This window comes from Somniosus microcephalus, chromosome 6 (assembly GCF_052327205.1).
Source record: "Somniosus microcephalus isolate GS21.2 chromosome 6, FLI_Smic_1.0, whole genome shotgun sequence".
Lineage (NCBI taxonomy): Eukaryota > Metazoa > Chordata > Chondrichthyes > Squaliformes > Somniosidae > Somniosus > Somniosus microcephalus.
Genome location: NC_140992.1, coordinates 242228965 through 242249785, shown reverse-complemented (window position 1 = coordinate 242249785; position 20821 = coordinate 242228965). Strand labels below are relative to the sequence as shown.

At 41.0% G+C, this 20821-nt stretch overlaps 1 protein-coding gene across 1 annotated transcript in view; it reads left to right on the top strand.

The window, feature by feature from the left end:
* Nucleotides 1-19975, top strand: part of spg7 (SPG7 matrix AAA peptidase subunit, paraplegin) — an 82088-nt gene extending 62113 nt beyond the window's left edge. The window contains exons 11-17 of the mRNA XM_085991650.1: nucleotides 4553-4655; nucleotides 4939-5049; nucleotides 6181-6296; nucleotides 7097-7253; nucleotides 10723-10886; nucleotides 12204-12281; nucleotides 17475-19975. Coding sequence (XP_085847776.1) covers nucleotides 4553-4655; nucleotides 4939-5049; nucleotides 6181-6296; nucleotides 7097-7253; nucleotides 10723-10886; nucleotides 12204-12281; nucleotides 17475-17675 — 930 coding nt within the window. The 3' untranslated portion in view covers nucleotides 17676-19975. The remainder of the gene's footprint in view (nucleotides 1-4552; nucleotides 4656-4938; nucleotides 5050-6180; nucleotides 6297-7096; nucleotides 7254-10722; nucleotides 10887-12203; nucleotides 12282-17474) is intronic.
* The last annotated feature ends 846 nt before the right edge of the window (nucleotides 19976-20821 follow it).

Sequence of the window (20821 nt, the reverse complement as noted above, 5' to 3'; positions counted from 1 at the left end):
AAGAGAGAGACCGCGGTATCCCAAAAACGTTCAGCGTTCCGCTCATTAGCATCTCATTAGCGACAGTGTGACGTCGAGGTCCACCAATCGGACGGCGGGTTCCTTCCTACAGTTGAGTGTCGAGTGACTCGACGATTGACCAATCCTACGCTTCGGTGACCTGAACCGGTCGACCAATCGGTGCGTGTGTGGGCGGGCCTTATCCTTCTGAACCGAGGTGAGTGGCCGCCATCTTGATTTTTCACAATTTTTTCCCCCACACTTTCTGTGTGTTAGGGAACTAAGGTAAATATTTTAATGATGTGTTAGGGAATTAAATAACAATTTAATGGGGGGGGGAGAGCCTCTGGAAATCGCGGGGGGGTGGGGGGGAGAGCCTCGGGAAATTGCGGGGGCGGGGGGGAGAGCCTCGGGAAATCGCGGGGGTGGGGGCCGAGCCTCGGGAAATCGCGGGGCGCCCGCGCTGACCGCGCATGCGCCGCCCGCACTGACCGCGCATGCGCCGCCCCGCCCGCCCACAGTGGCCGTCCATCAGCCGCGCGATAAGCGGGGGACCTCAGCTCCGGACCTCAGGCGCTAGGCAGGGGGAGGGGCCGGAGAGAGGGACAGAGGGGAGCGGGGGAGGGAGAGGAGGGGAGGGGAGGGAGGGATAGGACAGGGAGAGGACATGACAGGGAGAGGGGGGACACACAGGGGCAGGGAGACCAAGCGCCCCAAAATTGCCCACTGACCGCGCATACGCCGCCCGCCCGCCCACAGCGGCCGTCCATCAGCCGCGCGATACGCGGGGGACCTCAGCTCCGGACCTCAGGCGCTAGGCAGGGGGAGGGGCCGGAGAGAGGGACAGAGGGGAGCGGGGGAGGGGAGAGGGAGGGATGGGAGGGTAGGGAGAGGAGGGGAGGGGAGGGAGGGATAGGACAGGGAGAGGACATGACGGGGAGAGGGGGGACACACAGGGGCAGGGAGACCAAGCGCCCCAAAATTGCCCTCACGCCCCAAAATTGCCCTCGCAACGCGGGGCTCCCCAGCTAGTTAATTATAAAAGGGAACTTGATATAATATTTACATACCCATTTTTGAAATGGTGGCTACTAGGAAGAAGAAAATAACATTGCCTGCCTGGTGACTGCTGTCCAAATATATCACTGCTTACACTGAGCTTTGATGCACAGATCATTTTATAATGATTTCAAGCCAGTTGTGTAATTCCTGAGAGGTACTGTACCTAATGTTAACTTCCCAAATTATTACCAGATTCTCATTAAAGATTCAGCTAACCATACTTAATGTTGTTGCATTTTAATATTTCTGCAAGTTTGACCAACTGTTTTGTGTATTTTATATAATGGAAGGTTTGCACAGTGGGGTTTAAATTGGCTCTTACAATAATGGGAATCAACCATTTTAATTGAGAAACATCAACGACAGTATGCATTTTAGATAATATTCTTCGAATAAACAGGGTACTTCATCGAGAAACTTGCTATTATAGCTCATAGTTTATCAAAAAATCTGTCTTTTAAAGATCACTGTAGGTACAGCAATTCAGACCACTGAGGAAACCCAACATTTTTGATGGGATGTTGTGAGTTGGGCTCAGTCAACAAATCTCTCTTTTTCTATTTCCCCCTTCTTCGTTCCTTTTCTGAAGGCACTGACACCTGTGGAGATACAGCTCCACTGATGCTGGTGGCCCTCCAGAACCCCGCCTAGGTGGCAATTCTTCATTTTGTGAACTAGATAGCAAGTGTCAACTCCAATTTTGTCCACATACATACACTTTCTAGTAGGGCTAGTAACCAGTAACTGGAATCCTGGCTGATTATATTTCCTCATGTCCAGGGGTGCTAAGACCAACTATTGCCTGACTTGAGATCAAATAACCCATGGGCCTTCTGGTCTATGTAGCACAGTGCTGCATCACACCATGCATTTTCTTACTAATGTATTGAGGGAACCTTAAGTGCTTAATTGAAAAGAACAACAATTGGGCTTCATTTTGTTTCTCAATGCTAACCTGAAGCTGATCTTTGTTCCCTTACCTCTGGATTTCCTTTCTTCCCTACATCCTACTGCCCATTGGTCAAATCACTTTTTTTGATGCCAACATTTGGAATTTTGTTTTTACATTGAACTGTATTGGAGCAAACATTTCTGTTGAAATATGAGAGCTGATAGTAGAGAACTGCAATAGTATGCATCTTTATAGCCTCACCCTTACTGAGCACAGCAAGGATTTTAAATTTTCAACTCCGCTTGCTAATCTGATCTAGTGGGGCAAAACGATGGCATAAATGTATGGACAAGCTGGGATCTTCAGCCTTATTTGTCACCAGTGGCAAGTTTAGTGTTTTAGAAAACCTTAATCTCCCGATGATGGGGTATTGTAACTCTGTTTAATTGATGGCAAAGAAAACCCTTCTTTTTCTGCTGGACTCCATGCAGTCCAAACCCACACCGATCACTGGGCTGAGATTTGATTGGGCTGTCAGTCTTCCAAAAGATTGACTGAAGCAGTACCATAAGAATTGCTATCGTTTAAGCCGGATCTCCATGATTAAGCCAGGAATACAAGAGCTGCTGCAATTGTACTTCAACAATCTTATCAATCCAGAAAGTCTGTATGGCCTTCCAGTAGTGAAACTTCACACACTGCAGTCTGATGATCTTTCATACCATTGCCATTTAGAATACTGCCTTTTGAATTCAAAGTTTAAATGTGGAGTTTAACCATCAATTGCTGAATCATGCTACAGGCTATGGAAAATTTGTTGCCCGATGGTGCCAGAGTAAATTTAATCACCTGAGCTGTTTGCTCATAATATAAAGGGTGTTGATTCAACAAAGTGGGTTTTTGTTTGCTGTTCTGGGTGTAACTGCATTCCATAATTAATGTTTGTCTAGCAAATGGGAATTCCTAATCACTGTTCAGTGTTTCCATTGTGATTTCATCACTGATGTCTGGGATAAACGTTCATGGGGAGCAGAAGTAGTATCTACATAAATTACTTGGATGCTGAAACTTGTCAAATTTACAGATGACTCTAAATAGGGAAAGCAACAAACAGAGGATGCAGTTCAAGATTTGTAGAATGACTTGGATTTGTTATGCAACGCGGCAGATACATGAATATGTGAAGTACTGGGCGAACATCTGCTGAAACCCTCCTCCACGCCTTTGTTGCCCCTGGACTTGACTATTCCAGTGCTCTCCCGGCCGCTCTCCCGGCCAGTCTCCCACCTTGCGCCCTCCGTAAACTTGAGCTCATCCAAAACTCTGCCTGTATCCTAACTCGCACCAAGTACTGTTCACCCCTTGTGCTCGCTGACCTACATTGGCTTCTGGTCCAGCAACGCCTTGATTATAAAATGCTCATCCTTTTTTTTTCAAATCTCACCATGTCCTCGCCCCTCCCTACCTCTATAACCTCCTTCAACCCCACAACCCTCTCGGATCTCTGCGCTCCTCCAATTCTGGCATCTTGTGCATCCCCTATTTTAATCTCTCCACCATTGGCAGCCTTGCTTTCAGCTGCTGAGGCCCTAATGTCTGGAATACCCTCCCTAAACCGCTCCACCTCTCTATCCTCCTTTAAGACGCTCCTTAAAATCTACATCTTTGACCAAGCTTTTGGTCACCTATCTTAATATCTCCTTATATGGCTCGGTGTCAGATTTTGTTTAGCGCTCCTGTGAAGTGCCTTGGGACGTTTTACTACGTTAAAGGCGCTATATAAATGCAAGTTGTTGTAGTATCCTAATAATGAGGCACATTGGTCATCTGTGTGCCCTGGAATAATGCAAATCTGCCTGGCTCCAGTATCAGATTAGAGTCTGACATTGGCAATCTTCAATTACTAGGTGTGTCACCTTTAGCCATTTCAACCCCAGAGACCCTACTTTTCTTCCCCGCTCCGCACTTCCCTATGCTTTCCTATTCCAAAGGAGGATAGTCACCAGTTGATCATAGTTCTGTTTATTTTTGCTGCTTAAGCAAACTATTAACTCCCTGTCAAGGAATTTGCTTCAATTTGTTATGCTGATACCAAGATGTACACAACTACAGGATATGCTTTGTCAGTAATTGACTTTGTTTTTCAAAACTCAATTATTTCAGAAGATTTTCTTACGAAGGATAGTTAATACATTACATACTTTTCTTAGTGTTTGTTTTTATTGTGCTTTTTGTATTTTATGAAGCTTTGTGCAGTTTACATCGAAAATACAGTTTCTAGATCGTGGGATACATGGTCTCATTACTAAATTGTGGAAGGAGAACTGCATGCTTCTAGAATGCCAAAATTATAACTGACCTCGTCAAGGCATAGTTACTGCAATTTTAATCTTGCAGTTTAACTGTGATCATTGTAAATGGAACACCTCATTCAGCATCTAGCTTGTTTTGTTCAATTAAAAACCAATAGAAAATGAAATCTAGTTAGGAACTTGCAGCACCCTCTCAAAATAAACTGAAAAGTTGAACCATGGGATAATTTTATAAGTTATTGTTCTAGGTGGAGTGGTAAACTGCTTATTTCATTTGCATTTTTAGGAGAGGAAGGAGATTTTTGAGCAACATTTGAAAAGTCTGAAGTTAACGCGCCCAGCCAGTTTTTATTCCCAACGATTGGCAGAGCTAGCTCCAGGATTTAGTGGTAAGACTTCAACATTTACAATTATTGTGCAGGATTTTATTGTACATTTTTTTTTGTAGGCTGAGCTTACATTACATTTGTGTAGAAGTTGCTGTACCTGTTAGTGTAAATTTTCTGAACTATATATTTCATTAGAAATTTGAGGGTGAAAAGTTGCAACCAAAATCTATTATGCCATTCAAAAGTACTAATGTGAATATATCCCAACATGACAGACAACAAATTTTATACTTCAAAATCTTTTTTTTAGTTTAGAGTATACATGAATCTGTCTTCATCCTAGGAGCTGACATTGCCAACATCTGTAATGAAGCAGCATTACATGCGGCCAGAGAAGGGCAGAAATCTGTTGACTCCTTCAGTTTTGAATATGCAGTAGAGAAGGTCATAGCGGGTACGTGTTTTTTCTCTTGAAACTTTTTATGACATTTTCTTGGTAAGTAAATAGTGTACCACCACATAATGTGGGGAAGAGCCATATAGATCAGGAGGGTCCTAACATTGATATTTGTTCTGTGTTGCATTAGTGCAGCACAAGGGTTTATGGGCTGGCTTCTTGAGCACATAGAAGCTTGTCCGTAAGGTATAGTCATTTTTCTATTAATTATTTGTGAACCCATGTTAAAATTAGATGGTGTATGTGTGTGTGTAGTTCTCTAGTTGTTTCCCAATAAATTTGCAGTACTAATGACATGACTGTTATTAATCCTGTTTTTTGGGCATTACGCATGAAGTATCTAGATTGTACTGTCAATTAGTGTCAACAGACCAAAGCTGACACCTAAATTTTAAACCACTGATGATATTCGTAACATTTGTGATATCAGGATCATAATCTAATCTTGAGATCCAGATCATCGTCCACTACTTAAATTTCAGTCTTGTTTTATGCTACTGTCCGAACCTTTTTAATTCAATTGCTGTCTTGTAATAATTCTGAGGTACCTGTTGTATAAAACTTCTGCTGTTGCACTTTCAAAGCTAATCCAAGCCAGCTACTGAGAGATAGTCAAGTGGCATTGGTAAATGTTCAGGAACCAGCTGCCTGGTTGTGCTCTTCACTAAAGAATGGTGTGTGACACATCTGGGAAAAGGGAAAAGTGCTTCAGGTAACATACTTTTGGAAGAAGGAATGTATTCTCGTGAAGTCTCAAATCTTTTTTTTTTTTTGTCTAGATACACAGCACAATCATCTTGAAGGAAAAGTTTGCAGGGCTATGGGAAAGAACAGGGAAGTGGGACTAATTGGATAGCTCTTTTATAGAGTCGGCACAGGCATGATAGGCTGAATGGGCTCCTTCTGTGGTGTATGATTTTTCTGTTCTCAACATTGAAATGCTCATTAAATACCTCAGTTTACAGTTCTCCAAGTAATATACAAGAACCCCTATTCATATTTAACAATCACTGTACACTGATTATTTGAACAGATTCTAAAAATGTCAGTATTGCTCCACCTCATGACAATACTTGCTTGTTTGGGAAACTTTGCTTAGTTTTGTTCACATTTTCATTTTCCTCTCAGGCACTGCCAAGAAGAGTAAAATTCTCTCCAAGGAAGAACAGAGAATAGTAGCTTTCCATGAGTCTGGACATGTCCTCGCGGGCTGGCTTCTTGAGCACACAGAAGCTGTCTTAAAGGTCTAGTCATTTTTTTATAATGATGTTGACATTAGTGATGTATAGATAGATTTATATATATATAGGTGTATGTCTGGATATATATAAAATACAGTGTTATATAAATATAGTCAGTTGGAATCTGAAATGACTGCATTTTACAAATATTAAACAGCTTAAACTTATTTTGCTGCTACCTTGAGAGTGAGAGTATGTGTAGACAGGCTAGTAGAGGCAAAAACATTGGGACATTTAGAATAGTTGGATACTGTGATGGGGAAGAGAGGGATGTGTTTTGATGGTTCCAAAATTTTAAAGTTCAGTTGTTTCGAGTGTCCAGCTCGTGTGGCTATTCGATTGTGCTGGTCATTACAGCCAAGTCTAATCCTGTTTTCACCCAATGTTGACGGGCACTTCTCAGCAGAAGCCACAATATAGTATTCAGGAACGGGAATTCTGGTTAATTTTCTCACTAGCTCCGAGGTGCCGATGCCTATGAGCAGACCAGCAATTGAAGCTGGGACAACTTGGTTCGTATTGTTTACAGCTATTATTAGCCATTAGACATTTAATAGAACTATAAAGCTTTTTGGAAAACAAATGTTTGTCGTGTTTTAAAACAAATAATAAAATCCAGTATGGATCTCTACAATTATGTAGTTAAGTTTAGAAATCTTTATGGAATTACTAATATGATTGTTTTTATGTTTTAGGTTTTGCATCAATGGTTCTGAACCATCTATTTTAATTTTATAAAATCACCTGAGGTAAATTGTAAATAATTCCTGATCTATCTCGAGTTTAATCTCTTTACCTTGTAGGTCTCCATAACACCACGAACAAATGGTGCACTGGGATTTGCACAGATCCTACCTCGAGAGCAGCACCTTTTTACCAAAGAGCAGCTTTTTGAACGCATGTGTATGGCTCTAGGAGGTCGTGTTGCTGAAGCTATCACCTTTAATAAAGTCACAACAGGTATAATTTGAACAATCCCAAATCTAAGAATACTTGCATGATTCTTTCTTCTAATCCATTACTCAGTACTGTATTGTGTTCAGTTTTAGGCTAAAGGGTGACATTTTGTATTGCTTTTATTCAACATCTGCCCCCCACCCCAGTTATCCAAGTCCCCTCCTTTTTCCCCCACCCACCATAGGTGGACAAAAGGTGAACGTCTCTTTTTAAGGTATCTTCATATTTTTTCCCTTCACACATCTGGTTGAGAGGATGGGAGACCTCCTTCCAAAGCCACTAGAACTGGCTGCTGGAAGGCGGCAAACCAGGATGACTTTTGCTCTGTGAAAACTATCAGTCATTGCAATGTGCAACTCTCCTGTGATATGCTGAATTTGAGATCCTGCATTCCACCACTGTAGAAACAATTTGATGCTTCATTGTGCTGCACTGCCATTTGGAGGTTTCTTAAGATCAGTGAAATGTAATATATATATTTTTAAATCTTGCCAATCTTTCCCCCCTGCTCTTGAAGACATTAAATTCTTCCTAGCACCAGTCACCTTCCAGTATATTGCACAAGTAGCAATTATTCATGTGTGAGCCTCGAGTATCAGCAGGCTGTTTAATTATAGAGAGCATCACAACCAAGTTTGATCTTGCCCTCATCATGTGCACTTGCAGCCGGATAGTGATCAAGAGCAGGAACCCTGGCCATATTTTCACCTCCTCCTTAATCTAGAGGCACTGAGGCCTATTGTACCACCTCTACTGCCATCCTAGTTGAGATCTGCAAATTCAACATAAAAGAGAGACTTGCATTTATATAGTGCAATTCACATCCTCGAGACAAAGCCAGTCAAGTACAGGAAACTTTGGTTTATCCGGAGGTTGTATGTCCGGAAACCTCGATCTACCGGCAGAAATCAGGAGCCGTTTTGTTAGGTTTTTTTTCTTCTCGTGGCTTTGTTTTCAACAGTCGGGCTCTGGAAAGTCTCTCTGAAGCTGTTGCTAAGCTACAGAGACGCTTCCAAGGTACGGGCCGACTGTTTACAAGCTGTTGCTAAGCAACAGTGTTTGTTGTCAGATACGGAGATGAAAACCTCCGTATGCTTCAACATTAACTTTGTATGTCCGGCAGTTTTGATAGATCGGCAACAGCTCGGTCCCGTCAGTGCCGGATATAACAAAGTTTCCTGTACTATTATAATGTAGCCCCTGTTATTATATAGGCAAACATGGCAGCCAATTTGCACATCCATCTGTAATTGGATTCTGCAGTCCAAAATAGGCACTGAGGAAAATGGAAAGGTTATTTTGTTCTCTTCTAAGGTTGGAGAATCTGCTACATTGTTTAGAGGTGTACCAGAAGTTTATTCAGCCCACAAACAGAAAGTGAGACGAATGACTAATCTGTTTCTGGTGGTGGTGGTTGAACGATAAATGTTGGTTAGGACACTGGGAGAACTCCACTGCTCTTCGTATAATGCCATGGGATCTTTTACATCCATCTGAAAAGGCAGGATTAACATCTCATCTGAAAGATGGCACTGCCAACAATGCAGCACTCCCTCCGTACTGGTTTAAACTATGGACTGAAGTCCATAGTGGGACTTGAACCCATGACCTTCTGAATCAGAGGTGAGAGTGGTACCACTGAGCGAAGCCGATACCCAAAATACACCTTGGAGATAGAACCTATGATCTTCCTCAGACTCATCTACTCCCTTCCGAGTCATCAGTAGAATCCTCAAATGTATACATTTTTATGCCTATCTAAAAATTGCTTTGGTTACCTTTCTAAAAGAGCAGCTTTAATATCAGATGGGTGGGGCAGTGGGTTACAGCATTGTCCTTTCACCTCTAGGACCTGGGTTAACTTCAGGCCCAACTAAAGTCTGATAATTGTATGGATCCTAGGGGAAGTGAGCTTGGGCAGCCTGACTTCACTTTGAAGTGAATACCATTCCAACACATTCCTGTGATTCATCAGTAATTAGATGCTGCAGTCCAAAATGGGCAATGAGGAAAATGGAAAGTTAATTTGTTCTCTTCTAAGGTTGGAGAATATGCTACATTGTTTAGTGGTGTACCTGAAGTTTATTCTGCATCTGACCAATGGAAAAATTAGAAATGTTTCGTTGGAGGCCTCTATCTAGGCAATTAATACGTTTATTCAATTTCACTATTTTATCAGAGGTGATCATAGACCTTTTAATAGTGAAACCTTTTTAGCAGACAGAAGAATTTGAAAAGAAGTTGAGCTATTGTATGATATCGTACAGTGTAATTTCTAAGCTCTCATTTCCTCAAGTACCCCACTTGCATTCCTGGACAGGATACAAGAAAAAGCTAGTTGCCTAATGGGTGGACCCGCTCTCCCCTTCTGCTTCCAGGCTTTATCTCTCCATCACAACCTTCCTTGTCTCTTACTGAGGCTAAAGTGCTCAATGTTCTTTGGTTCCTTTTTTTCTTAACTCTCCACTCTCTGCAGACTTCTTTCTTTTCCTATATACCCATTGCATTGAAATCAAGATTAGTTGCAGTCTCTTACTCTAACTTATTCTTTTCAAGGATCTCAAAGTTGTGGAACTCCTTATCTCCCCAGTCTTTCCTTTATTCTTACAATCTTCAGGTTTTTAAAAAAATCTAAGCTAGGAGTCACCGAATCAGTTCCTGATTTACCTTGTCTTCTCTTTCATTCTTTTTAACCTTGTGCTGTTATGACCACATAGGCCTTTGCCCTGCACCAACTTTCTCTGTAAACAGAAAATTGTGGCTTTTGCACAGAGTGGTTAATGGAAGAAAGAAAGAAAAAGACTTGCATTTATATAGTGCCTTTCACGACCACCGGACGTCTCAAAACGCTTTACAGCCAATGAAGTACTTTTGGAGTGTGGTCACTGTTGTAATGTGGGAAACGCAGCAGCCAATATGCGCACCGCAAGCTCTCAAACAGCAATGTGATAATGAGCAGATAATCTGTTTTTGTTATGTTGATTGAGGGATAAATATTGGCCAGGACACTGGGGAGATCTCCGGTGCTATTTTTGTGTCCTGTTCCATATTGATTTCATGAGTATATTAGTGATACCCTAGGATGTGATTATGTGCTGTTCAAAGTTATAGGAGTAGATCATCCACTTAACTCTGTTTTGGGAATTGAATGAGACCTAAATGAGTGGAAAACAAAACAATGTGAATTAGAAGGAATAGTAAAAGGTACCCGTGTATCTGACACACCATATAATGTCACCACTGTTGACCAATAACTGTTGTATTTTTTTTGGTATGGTAGAGCTTTTTGTGCTTGAAGCGTGGGAATTTTGGGGGAATTGCCCATTGGAGAATCCACTTGCTTTTCTAAAAGTGACATTATTTAATCTGATTTTTTTGTATCCACAAAAAATAACTGGATCTGCTTGAAAGCCAAAATAAAAGTACATATGCTAACCTCCTGGACTTAAGTGGTATAATGTTTAATATGCAGGTGCTCAGGATGACTTGCGAAAAGTTACAAAAGTGGCTTACTCCATGGTGAAATGCTATGGAATGGTTGAAACAATTGGACACATCTCATTCCCTGATGCAGAGGAGACCGGGGCAATTGGTCGACGACCCTTCAGCCAAGGACTTCAGGAGCACATGGATCACGTAAGTTTTAAAGTGATGTAGGATCACCAAAGCTATCTTTTTACCACTTTCTCTATGTAGGGAACGTATGGTTGGGGTGAGGAGAGGTGAAATTAGGGAAAATGTGAAGTGAGGTAGCAAACTTTGCTAAGAATAAACATGAATAAGGAGTGGTTATCTCTTCTCCTGTGGCTTAGTTTTTGAAAGCCAGAAGTTCTTTGTGGTGTGGTTGATTTTATATTAAATACTAGATTTGTGTGAATAAGTGCTGTTTAAATTGACTTTTTTTGCAGTTGATCTGTATATACTAATGTAAATTCTAGGCATTAAGCCCATCTTTAATGCAATTGCAGAAGCTTACTGAAAGCATAGTCTGGTATAGGCACAAATATGTTTATGCACATGTTAATCTTGACTTGTAATGTTACTTGTATATGACTTATTAAATATTGATCTTGTATCTGCGAAATAACTCCAGGTACAGTTACCCTGACAAAATGACCCTATTGTATTCCTGGACTATGTTTACCTAATGAGATTGTGTGCATGAACTATAAAGTAAAATCAAGCCAAATTGATTTTCCTGGTGAATCAGCCCTTCTGCCATGATTATTTTTGGTGTGAGGTTTGTGTTTAAATTCCCAAATGCTGTCTCCTGCTGCTGTGCTTCCTGCAACAGTGAGAAGAGGCCAGACTGTGAATTGTCAACAATTGTGTTAATGCTGCTTTGTGTTTGGCTGACAGGAGTTGTATTGCCTTGGTATTTATTGGATTGTGAAAAAGATACAATTTAACAAACTTCAATGTTGATGATAATGGTTGGTTGATACTCCTATTTTAGAATTACTGGAAACTAAGTTGATTTTGTTAATGACACTATGGTGGTAAACTAACAAGAGAGTAGTTGAGTAGATGTTTCATTATGAAATTAGTTTGCATTACTATCATAACTTTAATTGACATACAGGAAACTCTTTTTTATCCGGGACCGGCATGGTGCCGGTTTATCAAAGTCCGGATTACAGAGAGTTATAGTTAAAAGGTACGAGAGCTCCGTACACAACAACAAATCAAGGCTTCCCTGCTGCAAGAACCCCGGCCACAGACCAAGCGTCCCTGTTGCTTAGCAACAAGTGCGGAAACCCCCGATTACACAGCCAAGAATCAAGAAACGGCCACTAATATGAAGAAAAACTTAACTGAACCTACTCCTGAATTTTGCCGGTTAACCGAGATTTCCGGTTGTTTGGGTGCTGGTAAATCGAGAGTTTTCTGTATATGCCAATAATTGTATTTAATAATGCATGCATGTCCTCACTGATTTTCTTAATTCTATAGGAAGTCAAACTATTGGTGGCTCGTGCTTACAGGCACACAGAGAAGCTCCTACTGGATAACCGGGACAAGCTGCTTGCAGTAAGTTGAATCTTCCCCCAGTTGAACAGGGAGGAAGGAATATTTTAAATGTCTTCTGTAAGGAACAAGAAATTCTCATTTGTGCATGTCACAGAAAAACGGCCTGATGGCAGCATACTATTTTACGCACTCCTGGCCAGCTTCCCACGTTCTACCTTCCGTACACTTGAAGTCATCCAAAACACTTCTGTCCGTGTCCTAACTCGCACCAAGTCCCGTTCACCCATCACTCCTGTGCTTGCTGACCTACATTGGCTCCCAGTTAAGCATTACCTTGATTTTAAGATTCTCATTCTTGTTTTCAAATCCCTCCGTGGCCTCGCCCTCCCTAACTCTGTAATTTCCTCCAGCCCCTCAACCATCCCAGATCTCTGCGCTCCTCTAATTCTGGCCTCTTGAGCACCCCAATTTTAATCGCTCCACCATTGGCAGCCGTGACTTCAGCTGCCAAGGCCCTAAGCTCTGGAATTCCCTCCCTAAACACCTCTACCTCTCTTTCTTCCTTTTAGGACCTACCTTTTTGACCAAGCTTTTGGTCATTAGCCCTAATATCTCCTTATGTGGCTTGGTGTCAAATTTTGATTAACGCTCCTGTGAAGCGCCTGGGGATGTTTTACTACGTTAAAGGCGCTATATAAATACAAGTTGTTTCCTGATTGGGAAAGACCCAGTTAGATGGTGTATTCAGGTTATTTGTCACTTGGTGGTGGTGGTGGTCTAAGTTAATTGTAGTAGTAACTGGCATATAGGATGCTGATCCTGGTGTAATAAGCATTAAGCTCAATATTTGGTGGAATTACAATTCTGATCAAAACTGAACTGTTCAGTGCTTTTATGCCACGATTGGCATCCAGGGTTAGGATGGTCAACAATCCACATATTTAATACTGCCCAGCTAAAGATGAACTTGGTGCATATCTTCTCAGTAATTCTGCCTAGTGGGAGACCTGATATTGCAAATCTCCAGCAGGTTACTTTTACAGAGATAAATCAGAATACAGGAAACTTTCTGGTATCCAGCACTGACGGGACCGAGCTGGTGCCGGTCGATCAACACTGCCGGAGAAACCAGCGCTAATGTTAAAACTAGGGTTGCAGAATTCTGGGAATTTTTAAAAGAGGAAACTTTCCATGGGAATTTTTGGGAATTTTGAGTTTTTTTGCACACTGGTGGTTTTTGTCTCTGACCCTTATATTATCTTTGTCGTCAAAATAGACATACTGTTCCATACAAATAAAAACAGGCTTTCAAAACTTTATTTAGGTTATAATTTTGAACTTTATTGAACCCCCACAAAAAAGACCCATCTAAAATAAAATAAAGAGCGTCAGCTTATTTAGCCTGTAATTTGTCCTTATTTTGTCCCTTTGAGTCTTCTACTCATGAGTCTTCTACTCCTCATTGCTCCTCCTGATTGACTCTGGCTCTGACGTGTCCATTTCCTCCTCTGTGTCAGTGTCTAGCTGTGTGGTGGACACTTCTGTATCTGGCTCAATAGTTGTAGGTTCGCCCGGATAGCCACCAGTTTCTCCACTCTCTTGTTAGTCAGCCTGTTGCGCACCTTTGTATGCGTATTCCCAAAAAGTGACCAGTTTCGTTCAGAGGCCGCTGATGAAGGTGGGATTTGGAGTATCACCGATGCAATAGGTGACAGGGCCTCAGATGCACAAAGTCCCTTCCACCAGGTATGTGCACTGATATGCTTGCATGATTCCCATATCCCATCCCCATTCCAAAGACCTTGCTTGGTAGAGAACTTTGCCAGACTTCCCAGAACTTTGCCCACATCCAGATTGAGATGGTGTGAGAGGGTAGAAATCACACTGTAAGCGCTGTTGATCTGTTCTCCAGAAAGTATTGGTCTCCCAACATGCTTTGGGTCCAGCATGTATGCTGCAGCATGAATCGGCTTGACACAAAATTCTTGATGCGTCTGTATGAATTGAACAATTGCCTTCTCCTCTGCTTTGAGCAGCAGGGATGTGGGTAGGGCAATGCTGATTTGTTCTTTTAAATCAGTAAAAAGCCTGAGAACCTCTGACAAGACAGCGTCATCTCCTTCAATCTGAGCAATTGCAGATGCTACTGGTGAAAGTAGTTTAAGGCTGCTAACCACTATCTCCCAAAACACATCATCCAGCAGTATTTTCTTGATGGTGGTTTCCATATCCCCAGACTGGGATATTGCAATTTCTTGCAGCGACTCATTACCCTCCAGAAGGCTGTTGTACATTATGACAACACCACCCCATCTAGTGTTGTTGGGCAGCTTCAGTGCAAATATTACAAATAGAGGGAGCTAATCGCTCATCCAACCAATCAGGACACATTTGTTCACAGTCACACACAAAACTTGTAATTATTAAAACAAGCCAAGTAAGAAGATAAACATATATTGATTAAAAAATTCCTTAATAATTAAGATTCCATCTCTGTTAGTAATTTTCAGAGAGGACCTGTGGGGAAAAAAAAAGAAAGAAATACAAAAAAAACAATATTATGCTAGCATGTGCTTTTTTGGGCAAAATTCCCAAGCTAAACTTCCCGTGGAAAATTTCCAGAAATTTACCGGAAACTTTCCACCCCTTTGCAACCCTAGTTAAAACATAGAGTTTCTGAGCTCCGTATCTAGCAACAAACCCTGTTGCTTAGCATCAGCTTCAAAACAGTCGGCACAACTTGCAAGCATCTCTGTAGCTAAGCAACAGCTTCAGCTAGATGCTTGCAGAGCCAGGAATGGAGAAAAAAAGCAACAAAAAGTAAAAAAAAGTTTTCTGAACCGACTCCTGAATTTTGCCGGTGGATAGAGCATTCCGGAGATTTAACCTCTGTTTAAACGAAAGTTTCCTATACTTAAAATCAGCAAGAAATATTTTTTTAAATTTCACTTGCTGTTCCTGTACGGTAATACTTCAGATTAAAAAGCTATTTCTCTCACACACCTCCCTGGCCACCACAGAGAATATTAAATGTTCTTTACAGTTTCAAAACACAGTACTACACTTTCTAAGAATCCATCAAAAATTAAATTTCTATAAGCATTATGTACAGAAAACACTATCTACTGCAGTCTGGGTTTACTATTGCGTTGTAAAGTGAGTTCAGGTAAAATAAAATCTTGGAAAAATGCTATGTTGAGTGCAGAATTGAAATAAACAGGGTCCTTTCTACAAGCAATTTTCTTAATTATCTGTTTTATTTAACCAGGTGCAGCTTTTGAAGACCTCTCTAATCTCTGAGAAGAGAGAGCACCTGGGTCTAATATGCAACTTCAAAAGCTACACCTGCAAAAAATAAAAATGGCCCGTTTTAAGTACCGGAATAAAAATGTTGAAGTTTAACCTTTTTTCCTAAAGCACTTACTGGGGGGAGGTTAACCCTTACTGGTGCAGTCTCCACCACTTACACTGTCCCCGCTTATCCCGGACAGCCACCTATATCCGATTACCATAAACTTCAATTACAAAGTTGCTGCTTAAACCATATTAAATGAACCGACCATTTCGGGGAGTTCAAGCAGCTGTTTGCACCTAAAGTGCGATTACCTGTCATTAAGTCCTTTCAGGCAGCCCCAAGCGACAAACAAGTGACAAAGTGGTGAAACTGATGAGACCGCTGCATAGTTCAGCCCCGTTCAACTCCCCATAGCTGAATAAGGCAAAAAGCTTCCACCTCGCATCGCTTCTCTGTAGCCAGGAATATTTTCCACTAATATAATTATAAGAAATATTAACACTATAGAAGCCCAGAATTTCTCTTCAGAACACCAAAAGCAAATTCTGACTGGGAGCGGGAGGGACTGCCTACTTCGGAAAATCACCTCTTGAGAGGGAGTGGAGAACTCAAATTTCAGAGCTCACAGTACTTAAACAACAATGTTAAGTTTTAATTTCTGAAGTTGTCAAAATTCTACTTAAAATTGATCTAACCAGATATACCGGCTACCGCATATAGCGGGAAAATGAACGTGCCCACTGATTTACATTTAACCGCTTTGTGTAGAGGGGGTGAATATGTGGAACAGACTGTCAGGAAAACCATAGAGGTGGATTTATGTCAGCAAATTCAAGAAGGAGCCAGTTTAGTTTTTGTTGAAAGAACTGATTGAGGTGTATGACATGCAATAAAGTTTGAACTTTGAGACTGGCCAGATGGACTGTAATGAACTGTTCTGGTCCTGTACATTTCCATGTTCTTGAAGCTTTTTAATTACTTTCATGTCATTCTGTTTTCAAATTCAAGAATTATGTGGAATCCATGTTTTTTAATAAACAGGATAGTGTTATAACCTTTGAGCTTCTTGTTGATGCAGAAAGGCTTAAACCTACAGAATGAGATGCCCAGCACTTGTCTAAACATGTTAAGTTTAAGTGTTTAAAATTGCTCTTTTAAGGATAACCGAATTCAAATTAGATGGATCTAGTCAAGGAGCAGCCACTGCTGATATCCCTATGTAATATGAATGTGGAAACAAACTTTAAAAAAAAACACACATTGTGCTAATCTGTAGTATTTTGTTCCCTCTTTACCAACATTTTGCCTTCAGTCCTGAAGGTCGTTTACTTCTGCTGGGTACAGTTCCACAGGTATCGGTTTACCCCTGTCAACTTGCCTAAGTAGCCATTATTCATGTATGGACCCTGCTGGAGAATGTCATCAAGCTATTTGACCTCAGTGGCATTGCAGCCCAGCTTGATCCTGTCTTTACCTAATGTCCATCTGTGAAATTCAGCTTGGTAGCAATCGAGAATGAGAACTCTGGCTTTCTTTGTTCTCCCTCGTTCAACCAAAAATACTGAGGCCACGACCATCACCCCAGCTGGGTTCAGCTACCTTACCTATTCTGTATGACTCAACTACTTGCTGGTAAAGTCACTGAGCCACTGGGGGAGCTCTGTAGTATTCTCACATGGTTAATGTCTTTGCATAAGGATGGCTTGCTATTGTAACAAAACTAGTTCAGGGACTTGACTATTAGCAGGATATGGTCAGTAATAACTGCCCCAAAAGGAATCTATCTAATTCAAACTTTTACTCTTTCATTTGTTGGTTGAAATTCTACCAAAGATAATTACACTTAAATTGTAATGTGTCACTTAACCTTAGTTTTTGGACCTAGGAATGGTTATTTGAATTGACTTTTTAAAATTTATAATATTTTTTATTCTACATTCTCTCATTTTAAATTTTAGCTTGCAAATGCACTCATGGAGAGAGAAGTTCTAAATTATGATGACATTGAGGAGCTTATTGGTGCTCCACCCCTTGGCCCAAAGAAAATGATACCTCCCCAGAGCTGGATTGAAGCTGAGAAAGATAAACAAGATACAGGAGAGGATGGACCTCCAGCAAGGCATTTACAAGATGACGAACAAAACCTGCGTCCAGTTTAAGCTGGCTGCTTAGAAACACTATATAGTGAATGCTGTTGTCTTGTAAAATGAAGGATGGACAGTTGAGAATTCTGGTAGAACTGGGATTACAAGAACCAAGGGACGGTTGATGGAATTATAATTTGATTGGCGTTAACTACTGATGGACACCTCAGTTAATCTAATCAAATGGAACAAAATTGCTGCTGTGTACCATAGTGGATAGGCACTGTGTGTAATTAATGTTAAATTACAGAAACTGTTTCTCATGCTCTTTAATGCAATAGATTGTGTTTTTATTAAAACACTCCTTGTGTTTTAGTAATATGCAGTGACAGAATTTGCCCAGCTAAAAATAATACTGTGGTACAATATTGAGGAATCTAACTCAATCATACATTTTGGCTGCACAATGTTTTATTATATGATGGTTAGGATTAAACAAAAACTTAGGGTACTGAAGGCTGACTATGAACTGTAGGAATTACATTGGTCTCGTGCTTTGAATAGAGCCTTAAAAGCAAAAGCCCATAGCTTCCCTACCCCCCAATTTTCTTCCCATCTCTGAAGGTGCTGACTCATGCAGGGGTAAGGTCCACAAGCACCTGCAGCCCCATTATAGCTCGACCAAATAGCCATTCTTCTTGTTTGAGTTTAACACTTACCAACAACTGTCATTGGATAAAAATGAAAAGTGGTAAATCTATCCGATTTCCCCCTCCAACCAGGGCACACTGAAGCCAACTTTAATGCTCTAGGTGCTGTCCTGATTGAAATTGGCTAATTCTGTGAGAGATTGGGGATCAAATCTAGAAATGTATTGGTCTGTATAGGTTATTAACACATTGATCAGTGCCTTTACTGGCTAGGCCAACTGGGGAGCTGAGGCTGTAATATTAAAGGATTCAGATGATGATGAAGCTGTAATTTCCTAGATAAGTACTTTTGGATGAACAGTGCTGTCTCCAGTATGTACATCAAATATTGTATCTTTTAATAAATGACTGGGTTCTGTGAAATTATATAAAAATTTGACAATCTGACTTTCACAGAATTAGAGTGAAACAACTTGAAATATTGCTATTTGTCAGTTTTCTTTTCCATATTAGACCTTGCCTTACCCACCATCATCATCATCACTTTTTGGCATTGATTACTGGATAGCAAGTTCTCATCTATCTTTTTGTTTTCCACCCTTGTAGCCTGGGAGCTACTTAGATCAAATTTGTAATCCTCTCTGTTGTCCTGTTTCAGCAGCTAGCTCAACACATGAAATATTGAAAATGTAACCACCTTGACCTGTATGTTTCACTGAGGCATCACATTTTGCATTGAACCCACAGGGGAATCTGTATTTGAAAATGAATACTTGTCTAGTTCAGTAACATGAGCTTTTCATTGTCCTGTAGGAACGGAGGTTCCTGTCAGAAAGACTGAGTTCGACTCAGGCAATTAAAATAATGAACTTCAATGAAATGAAACGAGTTTAAACTGGAAACTGCTAGAACACATCAATAACAGGTCTACTCTCCTCGAGGGCTCCACGAGGACTGATCCTCTGGTCAGAAGACTGACGTCATGACGGCATCACGTTCTTGCCGCCATTGGGGCATCACGTGACTAACGGCATGACGTCATCACGTTGAAACCGCGCTGTAAAGGTAACTAGACATTGTACAGTCAAACAGTGTAATTAAAGGTACAGGCACAGACAGTAACTACATTGCTGTTAAAGGAATTATGTACAACCGCTCTGAGTCCTTTGGTGGCTCCGCCACAGTCCAATATTTGGAGATCATTGCATTTCATATAAGAGCCAATTACAGCAGATGTTGCTGATGTATTTTCAGCACCTTTTCAGTAATGTTTTTTTGTTTTCTTTCATTCAGGAACAAGTTTTCCATAATTTTTTTGGACTAGGACATGTATTAGTTACTCCATCAGTAAATAGATGATGAATAAACCATCTGTGATGGTTAAAAAAAACAGTGCTTAGTCTTTTGATGCATTTATCTGTAAATTGTGTTCAGATGGATTATGATGAATATTTGTACAGTGAAAAACCATTTAATATTTGTCATTGTAAGATATGTGCTACCATACCAATGCTTCTAACCGCACATTGAAAATTGTTAAATTATCAATTCACAAGTTTACTAAAATACTGTTCAAAACACATGGTGCATATATAGGGCATTTTAAGTTTTTTCCCAGAATACTGCAAAATATTAAATTGTTTAAAACCACTTCAGATATATTAAAATCCTGCCCTGTTGTACTTTCTCCTTTAAATAAAATCTTTCATGTGTGATAGGCCTAGATTAATAGCATGAAATTATTTTTTTAAATGGTAGGAAACCACCTTCCTTCAGATGGGACATTAAACTGAGACACTGTCACTGCCCTAGGATGGATGCAAAAGATCCCATGGCACTATTCAAAGAGTAAAGGAGTTTACTATGTCCTGGCCATTATTTATCCCTCAACCAACATCACTACAACAGATTATCTGGTCATTTATCTCATTGCTGTTTGGGGAACCTTGCTCTGCTCAAATTGGCTGCTGTTTCCCTACAATTTTTTTATTTATTCACGGGATGTGTCGCTGGCAAGGCCAATATTTATTGCCCGAGGGAAGGTAGTGATGAGCTGCTGCCTTGAACTGCTGCAGTCTGTGTGTTAAAGGTACTCCCCCAGTGTTGGTAGAGAGGGAGTTCCAGGATTTTGAACCAATGACGATAAAGGAACGATGATATATTTCCAAGTTGTGATGGTGTGAGACTTGGAAGGGAACTTGGAGGAGTTGGTGTTCCCATGCACCTGCTGCCCTTGTCCTTTTAGGCGGTAGAAGTTGCGGGTTTGGGAGGTGCTGTTGAAGAAGCCTTGGTGAGTTGTTGCAGTGCATCTTGTAGATGGTACACACTGCAGCCACGGTGCGCCGGTGGTGGAGGGAGTGAATGTTTAAAGTGTTGGATGGGGTGCCAATCAAGCGGGCTTCATTGACCTGGATGGTGTCGAGCGTCTTGAGTGTTGTTGGAACTGCACTCATCCAGGTAAGTGGAGAGTAGTCCATCACACTCCTGATCTGTGCCTTGTAGATGGTGGAAAGGCTATGGGGAGTCAGGATGTAAGTCACTTGCCACTGAATACCCAGCCTCTGACCTTCT